The sequence below is a fragment of the Mirounga leonina genome, unplaced genomic scaffold (assembly GCF_011800145.1).
Source record: "Mirounga leonina isolate KUSES-001 unplaced genomic scaffold, KU_Mleo_1.0 Mir_82, whole genome shotgun sequence".
Lineage (NCBI taxonomy): Eukaryota > Metazoa > Chordata > Mammalia > Carnivora > Phocidae > Mirounga > Mirounga leonina.
Window position 1 is genome coordinate 21,178,021 of NW_023270825.1, and position 17,721 is coordinate 21,195,741.

At 36.6% G+C, this 17,721-nt stretch overlaps 1 protein-coding gene across 6 annotated transcripts in view; it reads right to left on the bottom strand.

Annotated features, from left to right (window-relative positions):
• TSHR (thyroid stimulating hormone receptor) overlaps window positions 1–17,721 on the bottom strand; it is a 158,576-nt gene that overhangs the window by 62,689 nt on the left and 78,166 nt on the right. For all 6 annotated transcript variants that reach the window (XM_034993087.1, XM_034993086.1, XM_034993084.1 and 3 more), the window contains 2 exons: window positions 10,955–11,026; window positions 5,379–5,453 (listed from right to left, as the gene is read on the bottom strand). In XM_034993087.1, coding sequence (XP_034848978.1) covers window positions 5,379–5,453; window positions 10,955–11,026 — 147 coding nt within the window. The remainder of the gene's footprint in view (window positions 1–5,378; window positions 5,454–10,954; window positions 11,027–17,721) is intronic.

Genomic DNA, 17,721 nt, shown 5'->3' on the forward strand with positions numbered 1-17,721 from the left:
AAAATGAACTATTGGGATTTCATCCAGATAAAAAGCTTCTGCACAACAAAGGAAACAGTCAACAAAACCAAAAGACAACCTACAGAATAGGAGAAGATATTTGCAAATGTCTTACCAGATAAAGAGCCAGTATCTAAAATCTTTAAAGAACTTATCAAACTTAGCACCCAAAGAACAAATAATCCAATCAAGAAATGCGCAGAAGACATGAACAGACAGTTCTGTGAAGAAGACATCCAAATGGCCAACAGACACATGAAAAAATACTCAACATCACTTGGCATCAGGGAAAGACAAATCAAAACCTCAATGAGATACCACCTCACACCAGTCAGAATGGCTAAAATTAAAAAGTCAGGAAACAACAGATGCTGGTGAGGATGCAGAGAAAGGGGAACCCACTTACCACTGCTGGTGGGAATGCAAGCTGGTGCAGCCACTCTGGAAAACAGTATGGAAGCTCCTCAAAAAATTGAAAATAGAGTTACCCTATGACCCAGCAATTGCACTACTAGGGATTTACTCCAAAGATACAAATGTAGTAATCTGAAGGGGCACCTGTACCCCAATGTTTATAGCAGCAATGTCCACAACAAACTATGGAAAGAGCCCAGATGTCAATTAACAGATGAGTCGATAAAGAAGATATGGTGTATATATATAATATATATATATATACACACACACAATGGAATACTACTGAGTCATCAAAAAAATGAAATCTTGCCATTTGCAATGATGTGGATAGAACTCAAAGATATTATGCTAAGTGAAATAAGTCAGTCAGAGAAAGACAATTGTCATGTGATTTCATTCAAATGTGGAATTTAAGAAACAAAACAGCATCATAGGAAAAGGGAAGGAAAAATAAAACAAGACAAAATCAGAGAGGAAAGCCTGGGTGGCTCAGTTGTTAAGCGTCTGTGTTTGGCTCAGGTCGTGGTCCCAAATTCCTGGGATTGAGCCCCACATTGGGCTCCCTGCTCAGCGGGAAGCCTGCTTCTCCCTCTTCCACTCCCCCTGCTTGTGTTCCCTCTCTCGCTGTGTCTCTCTCTGTCAATAAATAAATAAAATCTTAAAAAAAAAAAAAGAAATCAGAGAGGAAGAACAAACTATAAGGGACTCTTAATCATAAGAAACAAACTGAAGGTTGCTGGGTTGGGGGATGGAGTTACTGGGTGATGGACATTGGGAAGGGCGCATGATGTAATGAGCAGTGGGTACTAGTGGGACTGATGAATCAATGAACTCTACCTCTGAAACTAATAATACATTATACTTAATTGAATTTAAAAAATAAATACTAAAAAAATGTATTCATTCTGTATAAAAATCTAATATAAGTTACTACTGTTAACATTTCTCAGACAACTCAAAGATTTTAGAACACTTTAACACCATTTATAACCCTCCCATCCTTTGTTTATTTGTGTATTTTAATTTTGAGGCTGTAGGTAGTCCTTGCTTTGCATGGTTCCAATATGCATAATATGAAGTTACCATTATTTAGTTAAATTTAAATAATAGCTGGTCCTGGCAACATAGTTCAAGTTGTGGCTACCATAATATATTAACTGTGAATAACTGCACAGAGTACAAACTTTGCTGTTAGCTCTTCAATATGTGCATCAATATGTAAATAACAAATGCATATCATGATAGGTGACCAATTATACCACTTCTTTCAAAGTCATTGGTGATTGGTCACTGAGCATCTGTTATTCAGTTGCCTCCTTGTCTTCCAGTGATAAACCCATGTGACATTTTATAGAAATGGATAATTGAAAGAGGGAACTGACCAGCTGAGATGAAAGAGCAGCAAAGAAACAGAATGTGATAATGCTGGAAGTGAAATTTGAATTATATGTAAATGGAGTCATAGGAGAAATAGCTGACTTCGTGAATGTTGATACTGCCACTGTTTGAGAGACTCTAGATATTCAATCAAAAGAACTTAGTGAAGGCAAATTATTGACATCAATGAGAAAAGTGGTTGCAAATAAAAGGATGAAGATGTCCCAAAATAAATGATGCTGATAAAAAAAATCACATGAAAGGAACTCCTAGAAATATTTTATGACATTGAAAGAGCAGAGAATTAAATTTTGGAAGCTGATCCAGATCTAGAAGGAAGTATGACAATTTGCCAAGACATTGATATGATGCTCTTGCAAGTTACATAGCAAAGAGAAAAAAGGCATGCACTGTTCAAACTACGCTTGATACGTTTTTTTTTTTTTACAATGAAATAAAACATTTTAGTTCTAAATGTTTTTAAAGTTTAAAATTACAGTGTATTGGGGCACCTGGGTGGCTCAGTTGGTTAAGCGGCTGCTTTCGGCTCAGGTCATGATCCCTGGGTCCTGGGATCGAGCCCCACGTCCGCCTCCCTGCTCAGCGGAGAACCTGCTTCTCCCTCTCCCTCTGCCTGCCACTCTGCCTACTTGTGTTCTCTCTCTATCTCTCTGTCAAATAAATAAATAAAATCTTTAAAAAAATAAAATAAATTTACAGTGTGTTAAATAAGTATCAGTTTACTATTTTTCCTTTCCCTATACATTTATAACCAATAGAAAGAAAGGTTTTACTGTTTTGATAAAAACTTTTAAAAGTCACAATCACAACTTTTTTCACTGATTATTAAGATCACTTTGCATAGTTTCAGCATGCAGTTTCATGATCCTGCACCATCATGCCGTGCAAGGATTGCCTATATTTTAAGCCCAGTAACATATTTTTTGTTTTGTTTTGTGTAGCCAAGGTTCATTTTTATTTACCTTTTCTATTGTTTTTCATTTCCTTCTGTACTTCTGTGCTACCATTTAGCATTATTTTCCTTTAATGTTAAAATTCCCTTTAGTAGGTTCTTAATATGAGCCTAATGGTAATGAATTCTCTTGATTGTTATTTGCTTGAAATGTCTTTCTTTTGCCTTTAATTTCAAAGAATACTTTTGGTGGGTTGGCAGGTATTTACCATTGTTATTTTTGTTGTTCTCATTGTAGGTATCTTTCTATTGATTTTATGGATCCTATCTTTTCTGTTGAATGAATAATCAGCTATCAATCTTGTTGCTACTTCTTTGAAAGTTTGTGTGTATTCCCCCCCCTTGGATGCTTTTAATAATTTTCACTTTGTCTTTGGGTTTTTTTTAAAAGATTTATTTATTTATTTTAGAGAGCATGCACGGGTGGGGGGAGGGGCAGAGGGGGGAGAGAGAGAGAAAGAGAAAGAGAGAGAGAGAGGAATCAGACTCCCCACTGAGTGGGGAGCCCAACATGGGGCTCAATCTCAGGACTCTGAGATCATGACCTAAGCCTAAACCAAGAGTTGGACCCTTAACTGACTGAGCCACCCAGGCACCCCTACTGTGCCATATATTTTTAAATTTTCTTTTTTCCTCCATGCTGCAGGCTGGATATACTCGTCTGACTTATCTTCCAGATTACTAATTCTCTTTTGAGCTGTGTCTAATCTGTTGTCAAACTCATGTGTTTAGATTTTATTTCAGTTATTGAATTTTTAAGTTCTTGTTTTGATTTGATCCTTTTTATAGTTTCTAATTCTATTTTGAAATTCTCTATCTTGTCTTTAAAATTTTGAATATCTTAATTTTACTTTAAAGTCTGTGCCTGATAACTCCAGTACTCCAATATTTGAATCTTCTGTAATCATTTTCTGTTGTTTGTTTTCTTCTCTTGATTTTTTTCCATATATTCTTGTTTTGTTTTGTATGCCTGTTATTTTTATTGATTTAAAGCTAGGCTTTAGCCTTCATGAGGGCTGATCTATTTCCCATTATTCCATACTTCTGGGATGAAGCTTTTTAGGGATCCGAGTTAAAATCTTGTGATGTTTGTTTACGAAGGAGCCATCTTACTTTGTAAGCCCTGAACTCCAGTTTTTGGTTTGCTAGCCCTATGAGATTTCCTAAACTTCTGTTCAACATCAGTCTCTCAGTTATTGCTTATAATTCACAGAATACCTCAAGAGGAAAACAATCAAATGTTGTTTTTGGGATTTGCTTCTCTCCCCTTAAATCCACTTAAAGATTTTTTTCCCTATCTATCTTCTCTAGTTACTTTCAGATAATGATTGATCTGATGTAAGCTTGCCTACCATAGCTGGAAGTAACATTCTGAGCCTCAGTGTCCTTGAAAGCAGTATAATATAGAGAATAGGGTAAGAATTTTTGAGTAAGACATTTAAGGTATAAAAATCCTGCTCTTACCTCCTCATAACTGTGTGACTAAGGAAAACATATATATCCTCTATGAATTTATGTTTTTCTTATATAAATAATGGAAAAAAATAATCTCTACTTGATAGGTTTGTTTTTTGAGCCTTAAATGAGGGGGTTAAGTACAGAAAAAAATGTTTAGTATAACATCTAGAACATAGTAAGATTTCTTTTTAAAGATTTATTTGAGAGATAAAAAAGTAGAGGGAGGGGCAAAGGGAGAGAATCTTTCAAGCAGACTCCCCACTGAGTGCAGACCCTCATGGGGGGGCTCAATCTCATGACCCATGAGATCAGGACCTGAGCCAAAACCAAGAGTCAGACACTTAGCTGACAGCCATCCAGTGCCCCTAGAACATAGATAATACGTATTTTTGTTTTTTCAAGAAAATAATTAATAATGCATAGTATTTCATAAAATTAAATGGCTGCTTAGAAGAATGTAATGTGATTATGTACAACTTTTAATTGATTGCAATGTACTAGAGAAATAAAAACAGAATAATTACTTATGAAGTGCACTGCCTGGTTTTAATGTGCTAGGCACAGGATTACATGCATTATATCATTCAATATTTATACTAACCATATGAAGTTGAAGCTCTTATTACTCTTATTTTACAAATAAGGAATGTGAGACTAGGAAAGGTTGCATGATTGTGCAAGGTTAGGTAGTGAATGGGCAGAGAAGCCAGGGTTCAGATCTGATTCTAACCAACTCCAAGGCCAGAGTTCCTAAACTCACTTCTTTTCTAATCCCTTGAAACTACATTTCTCTTTCCTAATTGAGAAAAAATGTTAGATTTGCAGAATCTTGCACAGTCCTGGAATCAAGTCAGTAGTCAGTAATTATTTATTGACTCATCGACATCCACACCAATGAAATCTGCTGACACAGTAGTAATAGAATGAAATGACAATTTAAGAAGAGAACTTCTAGTTTTGTCTTTACCTTTCAACCATGGAAGTGGAATTTTGGATGGATTAACAAACTGTGAGAACCAGTTAAGAATTTAATCATAAATGGAAGTTTTGACCCATGGTCAAAAACCCAGCTGTTACAACCATCTAGAGCCCTAGAATTATCAATCAGGACTGGCTATGGTGGAGTCTATGCTGCACTTTTCATTGTACTTACATGTGGGTCATTTTACTCAAATTGTAGAAGGAATGTGATTCCAGCCGCTGCAGAGTTGCATCTATTGACAAGTAGCTGAATGTCACAAAAATATAAAGCAAAGTAGAAAGTTAGTCAGGTTGTGAATGCCATACATATCTCAAACATTAATCTTAATAAAACTTCTTTGTCCAGGGCTTCCCAGATCAGGCAACATGATTTCTCCCTAATTATGTTAAAATTAGTTATACTTTTTTCAGATCCCGTGATACCTGAAAGCTTCCCAATTCTTTAGGTCCTATTCATCTCTAAGGTTTCACTCAACTGATACTTCCTTCAGAAGCTTTTCCTGAATTTCCCAATTAGGTCAAATTTCCCCTAAGTATACCTCATTACACCAAGAACTCCTTTCACTAATTATCACAGTGCAACTGTCTTATTGTTTGGATAATATTTGATTTATGTTGTCTGATTAGGCTATATATTCTCTGAATTGGAGAACTGTGTCTGTTTTGGGTGGCCTTTGAATTTTGAGTGCCTTTCATAGTGTAAGGCATGTAGTAGACTCTCAATAAATGTGTTAAGGTAATGAATGAATGGGTGAATAGATGAGTTACTCAAAATAGCAGAAAATGAAAGACATTAGAAAAGAACACAAGAATTAAAAAAGAGGCATTATTAATGGAGTATGTGATAGCATGGGATTAGAAATACAGTTTCAGAGATGAGAAATCTATAATTCTCTAGTGGAACATTCCATAGGGTGGTGACTACATATCCACTCAAGACTTTTCTTCTTTATTTTGATGAAGCAGAAAATTCAAGATTTGTCTTGAACTTTGTAAGCAAAAGATAACTCAAATAAAAGTTTTAAGTATGAAAAGAGAAAAAAGAAACTTCTAAGTACAACTTGTCAAGAATACATAGGGAATATTGTTTCGAAGAGTCTCCACAAATTCTATTCCTGTAATGAGAATGACTAATGCAGCCAAATTCAATGATTGTTTTTTATTGAGAGGCATCTCTGATATTTGGGAAAACTAAGAATTAATAAATGGTATCCACTTGTAGTCACAGCAGAGATTCTCAACCCTGGCCATAGAGTTGAACTACCCAGGAAGCTTCTAAAATTTACATATGTTCAAGACATAATCCAGGATAATTAAGTCAGAGTTTACGAGGGATGAGGTGCAAATACTTTTATTTTTAAAATGCTTCCTCAATGATTCCAATGTGCCGGCAGGGTTGAGGACCACTCATCTATAGTTTGAATTAAGTCTGTCAGCAAAATACTTTCATTAATACAATGTTTATGAGAGGAGTTCTGACTGTTCCATTTGAGTTTCTGCCATGGTCATTGTGAATATTCTAATGGTCCTGTACTTTCTGTTTTGATTTATCTATTCTCCAAACAATTATCCTTTATCAGGTCCCCCAAGCCATTGCCACTTGTGGATAACATTATGTAAATTATTTTGATCCAAATATATCTTTAACTTAGTGGAAACAATGGAAGACATTGAAAAAATTAATTTATTGTGTAGAAATTGCAGAGATTTATAATGGATGAAGCTGAAGGACAAGATTAATTTTGAAGACTGCAAACTTGTTTTCCTAAATATTATGTCATACCTATTGCTCTAAATTTTCTACTGAATTTCTTAGTTTAGAAGGTGAAGTTTTCTCAAGGGGTTACTGGGATGGTCATTCTGCCCATGTCATAATAACTGAAGTTCCAGTTCTGCAAATGAATTATACATCCTCAAAGGGCTCTTACAGCTCAGTTGTGAAGACAACATGTAGGAACCATCCCCATTCAGTGGGATGAAAGAAGTGATTCCCTGCTTGCTTATCCCATTTTTATAAACAAGAAAAATCAGATCCCACCTCTTCCTCAAATTTCTTCTTTAGCCTATAAGTCTTATGTAATCACTAGGGTGACCATATCATTTATCATCCAAACTAGGATATTTTTGTGAGTTACACAGGCTGCTATTAATAATTATACCTGAATAATAGGTGGAAATTTGTCCTGTCCCAGGCAAACCTATCTAGGATCACCCAAATGATTTCTCTCTTGCCCCCTAGACATACCAGATCTTTAACGATTACTTATGTATATCTGTGTGCTTTCATTCAACAGATATCTGTTGAATATTTACTCTATGTCAGTAAATGGGCATTGACAAAACAGATCTGTTCCCTAGCTTCAAGGAACTCACAGTAGTGGGTAATATAGGTAAGTAAATGGGATTAACATGTAGAGTGATGAGTGCACTAATGTGGTTCAGGGAACACTTAACCAGACTGGAGAATCCAGCATAGTTTCCATGGAGGAAGTCTCAACAAGGCCTTCAAATCTGCCTGGGTGTCCTGGCAGGAGCCAACCCTCCCTCTTTTATTGCCCATCACTTTTATTTTAAACCTCGTATTTCTAACTTTTCACCCTCAATATTAGCAGATTATCTTTTAATAATTTGTAGAAAAGACTGAAACCTTGAGATAAGAATTCCTAGAATTCTCCACCACGAAGCCTATTAATTTACCTGTACCTGCCTCCTCCCTTACTACTACTTTCTTGTGACAGTATAAAAGATGACAATCTTCCTGTAGCAAGTCAATTGCTCTATTTGGATACCATCCCTTCTTGCTTTCTCAGGGACCTCATGCCTTAAAGTTGTTTGTTCTTCACTCTCCTTAGCCTCTCCCTCTCTACTGAAGCCCTTCCCTGGTCTCAGTTACATCTGCCTGTTTGTGACTCTCAAATCTCAAAAAAACCCCTACGCGAGTCTTCCCTGAGCATCCCCTATACCCAGCACTTCCAGTCCTCCTTACTCTACTTTGCTTTTTTCTTTTTACCATACCCATTATTCCCTTCTAAACTAGTATATATTTATTATGGTTTTGGTTTATTGCCCATTTCCTTCCATTCAAATGTAAACTCCATAGGGGCATCAATCTTTGTCTGTTTGTTTCCTGATGTATCTTCATCTCTTAGAACAGAATAAATATTTGTCAAATGCATGAATAAAAAATTATGTCTGTGTCCTGATGTCTGCTGGACATAGCTTGCTTGATGCCTCAAAGGCACCTCAAATGCCATGTGCCCCAAATTGAACTCCTAACTTGCTCCCTGACCCTCCACAGCAAATCCACAGAAAACTTCTCTAGTGCAGCAAATATGCTCATCAGCTACACACATGTCCTAGTCAGACACTTGGATGAAATTCTTCTCCATCTCTCTCCACCTCCAAATCAATCAACTTTCCAGTTTGTTGGTTCTCTCCTATTTATTTCTCACACACGGCCACTTTGTTTTCCCTCAACCATCATCACTCAGTTCACAATCCCCTCTTCCCCAGGACACTGCATCAACCTCCTCACTAGCTTCCTGTCTCCAGTCTTACTCCATTTGACTCCCTTTCTACAGCACAGGGGAATGTTTCTAAAACACCTGATCTGTCCCTTCCCTGCTTATAACCACTCAGTGGGTTGGCCCCTAGGGAAGATTTCAAACTGCTTTACATGGTTCACAAGGCCCTGAACTTGTTTATTCCCTGGTTTCATTTTTCTCTACTGCCCTTCTCCCAGCTTAAGCTCCAGCCTCAACAAATTTATTTTAATTTAACCGACAGCTCAGCTTTTCCCTTCTGCTTGGAACTATCTTTCCACCTCCCCCCGCCCATCCCACCACCCAGATAATGCAGATCAAAAGTTAGGTGTCATTTTCTCCAGGAAGCCTTCCCTGACCACACTTTCCATCCAGGTAACATGCTTCTTGTATGAGTTCTATAGCACCCAATGACTGACCCTATCATAGCACTATCACTCTCTTAGGAATGAAAGTGGAAGCTGTATGAGTATTGTCAGCTGTTGTATGTGAAGCATCTAGCAAAGTGCCAGACACAGAGTAGGGCTCAATAAATATTTGTTGAATGAATGAATAAAGTAATTGTCAAGCTATTGGGACATCCAAGTAGAGGCACCAAATAGGCAATTATATAGGAATTGAGGGAAAAAGAAGAGCTAAAGGGGAATTTGAGGTGTTTAGCTTATAGGTCACTAAATGGTCATGCCATTAAAGGGAGAAGGAAAAGGAACAGTTTAGCAGGAAGATGATGGGTTTATTTTGGATTTGCTGTTTAAAGTGACTGTGGGACATCAAGATGATGATACTTGGAAGGAAGCTTTTATTTTTATTTATTTTTAATTTTTTAAAAGATTTTATTTATTTATTTGACAGAGACATGGCGAGAGAGAGAACACAAGCAGGGGGAGTGAGAGAGGGAGAAGTGGGACCCCCACGGAACAGGGAGCCCGATGTGGGGCCTGATCCCAGGGCCCCGGGATCTTGACCTGAGCCGAAGGCAGATGCCCAACGACTGAGCCACCCAGGTGCCCCAGAAGGAAGCTTTTAAAGCAGGCCTGACTTGTAGGAACAAATCAGGGCTGGAAATGTTCATTTAGGAATTAGTTGTGTTACATAATAGTGAAGCCAAAGGAATGGGAGTGTTCCTTCAAGGAGAGGAGGGTATAAAGGAACTGAGACAAACTAAAGAATGAATTGATCTTTAAAGAATTGAATGAAATGAATAGGAAGCTAGGAAAGGAGACTGAGGAAGAGTAGCTAAGGTAAGATGTTAAAAAGAAGGATGACAGCAATATCCAGGAAATCAAAGAAGACAAGAATTTGAAAAAGGAAACACTGGTCAGGAAAATAAAAAACTGCAGAGCTGTTTAGCGGGATGGTTTCTCAGCTTCAGCATTGCTGACATTTGAGACTAGAAAATCCTTTGTTGCAGAAGGATATTCTGTGCCCAGTAGGGTGTTTAGCAGATCCTTTGCTCTACCCAGGAGATGCCAGTAGTCCCCTCCTCTAGTAACAACTAAAAATGTCAAATCCCCCTGAAATGACACAATAGACAATAAATGGTCATGAAATGAATGAATTTAGCCCAAATCAATACAGGTTGTTCCTGGTTGTATTGTCATTTAGTGTGCCTGAATTATCTTCATTGCTTGTCAGAATCCATTAAACAAAATAAGGCCCTGGTTCATTTCATATACAGTTATACTCTTGTCAACTCAATATGGAAGTCCTTTTTATCCTTGCTCTTGAGTGTATAGCAATTCAGTTTTCTAAGGTTTAGAATTATTTTTGTGTGTGTTTTTTTTTAAGTGAGAGAAGTCTGACATCATTACCTATGTTTCTGACAAAACATAAACATTTTCCTAGTGGTAAAATCAACTTTTTGGTAACTAGGGGAGATGGACTAGAGATCGTTACATAAATCTGTTTATGGGGGAGATTCCTGGCTAAGGTTTTACCACATCCCAAGATACATTAAAATACATTGAGAATTATTAAATTCTCAAGACCAAATTTGCATTAGAAAGAAAGCATTTAGGAATTTGGGATTAGAGATATCACAAAATCAAATAAACATCTTGTACATAAATTTTTCACATACATTGGAGATGTAGATATTGACCTATACAAGTACAATATATATCAAGTATTTGTCTTGATAAAACACATTTAAAAAATAACATGGCACAGTTGCAAACTTTTATTTATATTTTAAAAAATGACTTACATCCTGGAAATATTGGGCAGATTTGAAAATGCAAGACTGGGAATGGTTTTCAGATGAGTTTCTGTAAACTTCCTGTGAAAATAACATTTACACAATTAGAGTTTTAATCATTGGATTTTTATAATAAATCATCTTAATTACAAACAATACATTATTAAAAGCATGCTGGTCCTTATGATATATATTTTATCATACATAATCAAGGAAAAACAAACATACAGTTTTCCCCCAACAAAACAAGAATTGAGAGTGAGATTCAAATGCAGAAAATAAAACTTCAAACATCATTTTTGAATTTGCAGTGAACTCGTATGCCTTGTTTGACATCATATTCAAATTATTAACTGGAGGCCAATATAACATATTCATAAGTTTATTAGGACTACTGAATACACATCATGCACATGTCAATGGAAATGTCTTGGAACGCCATTGGAATATATATGAAGAGCATATTAAGAGCATTAAATGCATGTGATATATCTTGAAGATTAAAAATAGTGGTATGGTTACAATCTTTTTGTCCAACCAAAGATCTCTTCAGTCATTACCTTGAGCTTATCATCTACTTGCTACAGTTTGGAAATAACTGACTGACAAGGAGCTAATTCTCTTGTGACATCTTTATTGCATATGCAATTTAAAGGTTGTGGCTTTTCTTCCAGTTTGCTTTTTTGGATACTTTTCAGAAGGCCGAGATTATTTTCCTTATAGGTAATAAGACATCTTCATGCATTTCAGGATGTCTGTCCACCAAGATGTTCCTTTTTTTTTTTTTTAAGATTTTATTTATTTATTTGTCAGAGAGAGAAAGAAAGGGAGAGCACAAGCAGGGGGAGTGGCAGGCAGAGGGAGAAGCTCCCCACTAAGCAAGCAACCCAATGCAGGACTCCATCCCAGGACCCTGGGATCATGACCTGAGCTGAAGGCAGACGCTTAACCAACTGAGCCACCCAGGCATCCCGAGTTGTTCCATTTTTGACTTCCTTTTTTTGATATTGCAACTGCTTGATAGAATCCTGTAGGGAAGAAGGTGTCCCAACTCACTTTGCAAAAAGACAATGCCTCACTACACTTACCATCTTCTTCATGGGTCTGTTTTTGCCATATAAATATGAGTAATCACATATCACCCATTTACTACCTTATTTAAAGATATTAGACTAAAATTGTGTGTTTCCGTTCTAGGCTGCAGCGTTTTTTTTCTCAACAATCTATTTCCTTGATCTCTGAATTCTTTGAACTATTAATTTTTGCAGTCATTGAAATGCATTTGGAACTTCTGGTTTCTGGTTCTGGAAGCCTGGAAGTCACTTCTCCCTCTTAACAATAAGTAAAAAGCTGAACAGATTGAACAGACTGAAAACTCAACAACTATTCTAGGAGAAGGGAAGACACAGGGCAAACTGCTCTTCCCAAGACAGCCAGGCAAATGAAGGTAGTCCCCGACTCCCAGAACAGAGACTGATGTGTGGAAACCACAGGGAGAACCAGTGTCAGGGTAGGAAACCTATACTGGGATTGATGAATTGCTGGAGGCACAGTGCTGATAAATTTCCAGGGGGACCTGGTCATAGGTCCACAATTTTGTAAGATTTACCTCCAGGAGCTCAAACAGGTTCTAATGGTAAGCATTAGGAAAAAAAAAAAATCCCCTTGATGTTTCTGGCAAAGGGAGGGGAAAAGGAAACATTTGGAAATATACCAGAGCACACAGTTCTTACCAAGGGCTGCCCTCAGGGGACACTATTAACTGGAGCCTGACCTGGGAACAGTCCTGTGCTACTAAGGGGAGAGAAAAAAAAAACTGAGAAACACTGGTAAAGTTCAGAGTCTGGAGGCACAGGCTCACTAAAAGACTGAGACCTAATCACAAGACTATAGAACACTTCCCCTCCCCCAACACCTCACCGTCACATTACTAATGGCCTTATATTTATAGCAGTTCCTTTTACCCAGTATATCATGTCTGTCTATCAAGAAATATATCTGCCTAATCGATGCATCAGCAGGACCAAATTAGTTTATCACAGGATCTATTAACTTGGGGGAGGGGAGGTGATGTGAATGACAAAAGGGTAAATTGTTAGCTCTTGGTGTTTCAGCATGAAGCCCAATGCTGCCTTAATGTTTTCAAAAATTTAAGTCCCATAAATTACCCACCCTTCCTCATAGGTCTCCCACTTACATTCCCTTAATTGGATTGATTAAAAGCTGTTGGTCCAGATCCAAGATTCTGAAGTTAAAAAAAAAAAATGAGAACAACAAATCATTCGATTAAAATCTCCCAGGAAAATTGGGCCATGCCAAAAGAAAACAAAGGATAAGATACACACCTGTTGGGTATCACCCAAGGAGATTGAGTTTCTCAAGCTCAAAGGTAGTCCTATGTATAGAGCATGTCCTAAGGCGTGGATCTTGAGGGCATACTTATCATAAGGCGCACATACTAGGTAATGTGGACCTAATTTGTAACTTTCATTGGCTAAAAATTGAGGGGTTTATTTGTGTTCAGAAGAAAATGACATATTTAGAAAATTCATGTAAGTTTACAATGGTATCTAAGAAGTCTGACTTAGAACAGAAATCCATCTAAATGCAATTTAATAGACTTTGAGTAAAAGATTCAAGATTCAAATAATGTTTATATCCTTTCCCAATGTACGAATTTCTGAAATATATAATTCATGTTTCTTGAATTCTCTCTGTCACACACATATAAACACATACACACTTAAATTTTTAACAAAGATCTTTTCCCTACTACTGATTAAATTACATTTAATGGAGTTCAGGGCACACTATCCCAAAACATGGTAATTTAGCATATTGAACATTTTAAGCTGGAGGAATTTGAGAAACAGCAGGTGTAGGAAGGACTCTCTGATCCCTCTTCTTCTCTGAAACAAGTCATAAGACCCTCTTGTGAGAGGTGCCCTGACTATAGCCTTATCTCTGAAAATACCAAAGGAACCTGAATGAACAAACCTTGCTAAGCTTCCTTCAGTTCATTACCCTTAGTTCATACCCTTTGGTTCTATCACCATGACTTTCCATTCTTCCTCAAACCAGCATAAAAATGCTCAGGTTTAATCACTTCTTTGGGTCTTCATTTCTTTATGAAGGCTTTTGTGACACATGAAAAGATTATATTAAGTAAATTTTTATGTTTTTCTCTTGTTAATCTGTCTTTTGTTACAAAGCCCCAGCTGAGGAACTAGAAGGGTAGAAGGAAAAACATACTATTTTCCTCCCCTACAGTTTCTGGTGATGGGGATTGGATAATAAAAGGCTGGGATACGCCACTCACCTTGGACACTGCAGCAGAGGTCTGGGACAAATGACAGAAAGCCAGTAGAAGGTAAGAATTCTTAACATGTCAGTTTCCTAGATCTCTGTCTTAGTGCTTAGTGGAGAGAGGAATGTAAATATTTCTCCTTGCCCTTTCCTTTCCAAATTCAGGTTAGCAGGAAATAATATTTGTAAGAGTTAGTTCTTTGGACTGTGACCCTTGTGAGTTTAGTTTTGAGTACCCATTGTATATTGATCCTTTCCCTCCAGGGACAGGTATTGCTTTCCTGTTTGTTTGGGTTTTTTGTTTTGTTTTGTTTTGTATCCTGAGAGCCTTGCTTGGCTTTTTACCTGCCAGGATATGCAGGTCATTGGTTACCTTTTAAGAAAGTTGCCTAGGAAACAAAGATTCTGTGTTTTATCAGAATAATTTCTTGTGCTTCATGTTGTCTTTATTAAGTCTTTTTATTACTTAAGAAAATCTAACCTTCTTAATATTAAAAGAGTGGAGGGTTTTGTTCACAACTCTGTAACCATCTGTATTTGCCTTTAAAATGCTTTATCGTCACTCTGGCTAAATAGATGACCAGGATCTTATTTAATTAAGTGTTCAAATCTTTTGACATATTTGACAAATTTCCCAAAATCAAATTCTAAATAGAGTCTTTTTTAACTTTGAACTAACTTTGAGCTTTTCCAGAGGATCCCTGCAAAGCAGACTTAAAAAGAGCCTATATATCCAATCGTCTTTTCTTGTTGCACTTGTATAAATAATTAGGCCAAGTTTAATAAGACTAGATTTATTTTTGCAAATAAAAATAGTCTTGGATTGTCTTTGGTAGAAATGGAGGTGACTGTAGAAAAATGTTTTTTCAGTGAAAAAGTATTACCTGCCGTTGTGAATGTTCATTATCTTTGAGCTATTTTTCATCTTCTTGTAAATTGGATCCTGCCGTTTTTGCATTTTGTCAGTTGTTAATGTATCCAATGTTTTTCCCACCTTCCTGACTTGGCATCACCAGAAATAAAAACTACCTATTTCCCAAAGTCCTATAAGCTGAAGCTGGATGATGATAAAAACTTTTAGGGAATCACAATAACAGATCATGTATGGGCACTCTTTGTACCTATGGCTGTTTAGGTCACCCAAAAATTTCACCAGAATGTCCAATGCTATCACCAGAGATACTCAAACTACAAACCCAAAATTTTATCAATCGTTACTGCCTGTCCTTACTACCTTACCCAACATCTAGAAATCTTGACTAACTGCCCTCTGGATTCAAAAACTGAATTTATAGTTTGTTGGAACCATTAACTTTTGTTTTACTTTTATTTCCTCAGAAATGTCCCTCCTTAAATGCCTGATTATTAATACCATTAGCCTAACTTGGGTGGGTACTCTTACTCTCACACATATCACCACCTTCTGAAATGGAACAACTCTTTAGGACTGACCTATTCCTAGGATTGAGGGACTGGTTCACTGGGATATGGGATGATCTATCAACTAAGTTTCTGGACTGTCAAACTTCTTGGGGAAAATTTCAGACGGGAGAATAATGGGGTTCAGAATATGCTACCCCAAAATATGATACCTTGGCCTATTTAATATTTTAAGCTGGAGGGATTTGAGAAACAGCAGGTTCAGGAAGAACTCTCTGACCCCCCTCTCCCTGCTGAAGCAGGTCATTAAGACTCTCATATGAGAGGTGCCCTCCCTGTATCCAGAGGAAAGGAGCAACTTTATTTCTGAAGACAGAAGGATGCCAAGGGGGAATCTGAATAAGTGGGCCTTGCTAAGTTTCCCCCAGTTTACTATCCTTAGCTCGTGCCCCTTTGTCCTATGACATTTTACCACCACTTTACATTCTTTATCCAACCTACCATACAAATGCATAGGTTAAGTCATTTCTTCAAGTCTGCATTTCTTCATAAAGGCTCCCATGTCATGTAAAACTTACATTAAATAAGTATGTATGCTTTTCTCTTGTTAATCTCTCTTTGGTTATTGAGCCATAGCTGAGAAGTTAGAAGGGTAGGAATAGATGTTTTTTCATCCTCTACACAGCACAACATGTTTTACAAGACAAAAATGTTTGAAATGCTAACATTTTACTCATTCTTTTCAGCTAGATTTCTCACCAAAGAAAGCCTACCAATACAAATAGACCAAGAAGGATAATGGGTCTCAGAACCACGGTCTTACTAATGATACACTATGCACAATCAATCCTAAACAAAAGTGAATGGGGAAATGACAGCCATCCCAGCCTAAGATGAAAATGAATTATCAATTATTGGATGAACTTAGTTAATATCTTGATGATTATAGTGTAGCCTGAGACAGAAGACTGATTTCAATAATATTAAATGAATGAATTATCAGAATAGCAATTGATCATATAAATTGCCAAATTCAGTTTAGCAGCTTATACATTTTGCCTGGATATATTACAGTAATGTATACACTATCTGGAAAAATAAACCCATTAGTGAGTTAAAAAACATAAACTGGTATAAATTATCTTAGTTGCAACTGTAAAATTCACCACATATTAGCTTAAGCTTTCCTTCACTTTCTTCCCTAACTTTTAAAATGTTATTAGCCTGGTTAACATTATGAAAACAAGTAGGAAGAGTTTTCTTCCAAAGTACCTATTTCTCTTGAAATAAAGAGCAAAAATAATTGGCTGGAATGTGGCATCTAGCTAATTAAATTATAAACATAGCATGTTTATTTACAGAGCCTCTCTTCCATTTTCCCCAATATTTTTACTATAAGCTGAGGATCCTGGAGAATAAATTATTGTAACATGTAGATGCCTTGTTGATCCCTAGCTGACCCCAGATGCATGAGCCTTAAAACTTATGGAGGTTCATGGTTGTTTTGTTAGGCAGTAATTTTGTAGCTAGACTTAACTGATAAGTGGTTATTATCAACCTGTTTCTCTGTCCCCTCCCATAGGAGCAAGCAGCTGGATGTTCTTTCCATTGTCTGCATTTTCAAAAGCAAAACATTTATTCAAAGAATCTTTTAACATTGTGATTGCTGCTTTAAGAGCAGATGGGAGAGAAGGAAAGCAAATGATTGTGATTATTTGGCTAGAATATTTTATTTTACTTTCAGAGTAAATTTTGAATATTTGTGGAAAAGGAAAAATACATATCTAAGTATATATTCTGTTGACAAAAACATCAGGAAAGCTTCAAAGTGTTACACTATTGTCCAAAGAATTAGCATCAAAATAGTATTTATTTCATATGAAAATATACTAGGGACTGAAGGGACTCTGTTTTTTATTTGCTTTTGATGTTAATAACGAGAAGGCAGTGGTTATGTGCTCTAATATATAATGAAAAAATTCAGAAAATGAACCTCATACAAATAGTACCCATATTTACTATTAATGATGAAGGCATCACATACAACTCATTGGGGAAAAAAGTTTATAGTTTTATATCCTAAGTGAAGT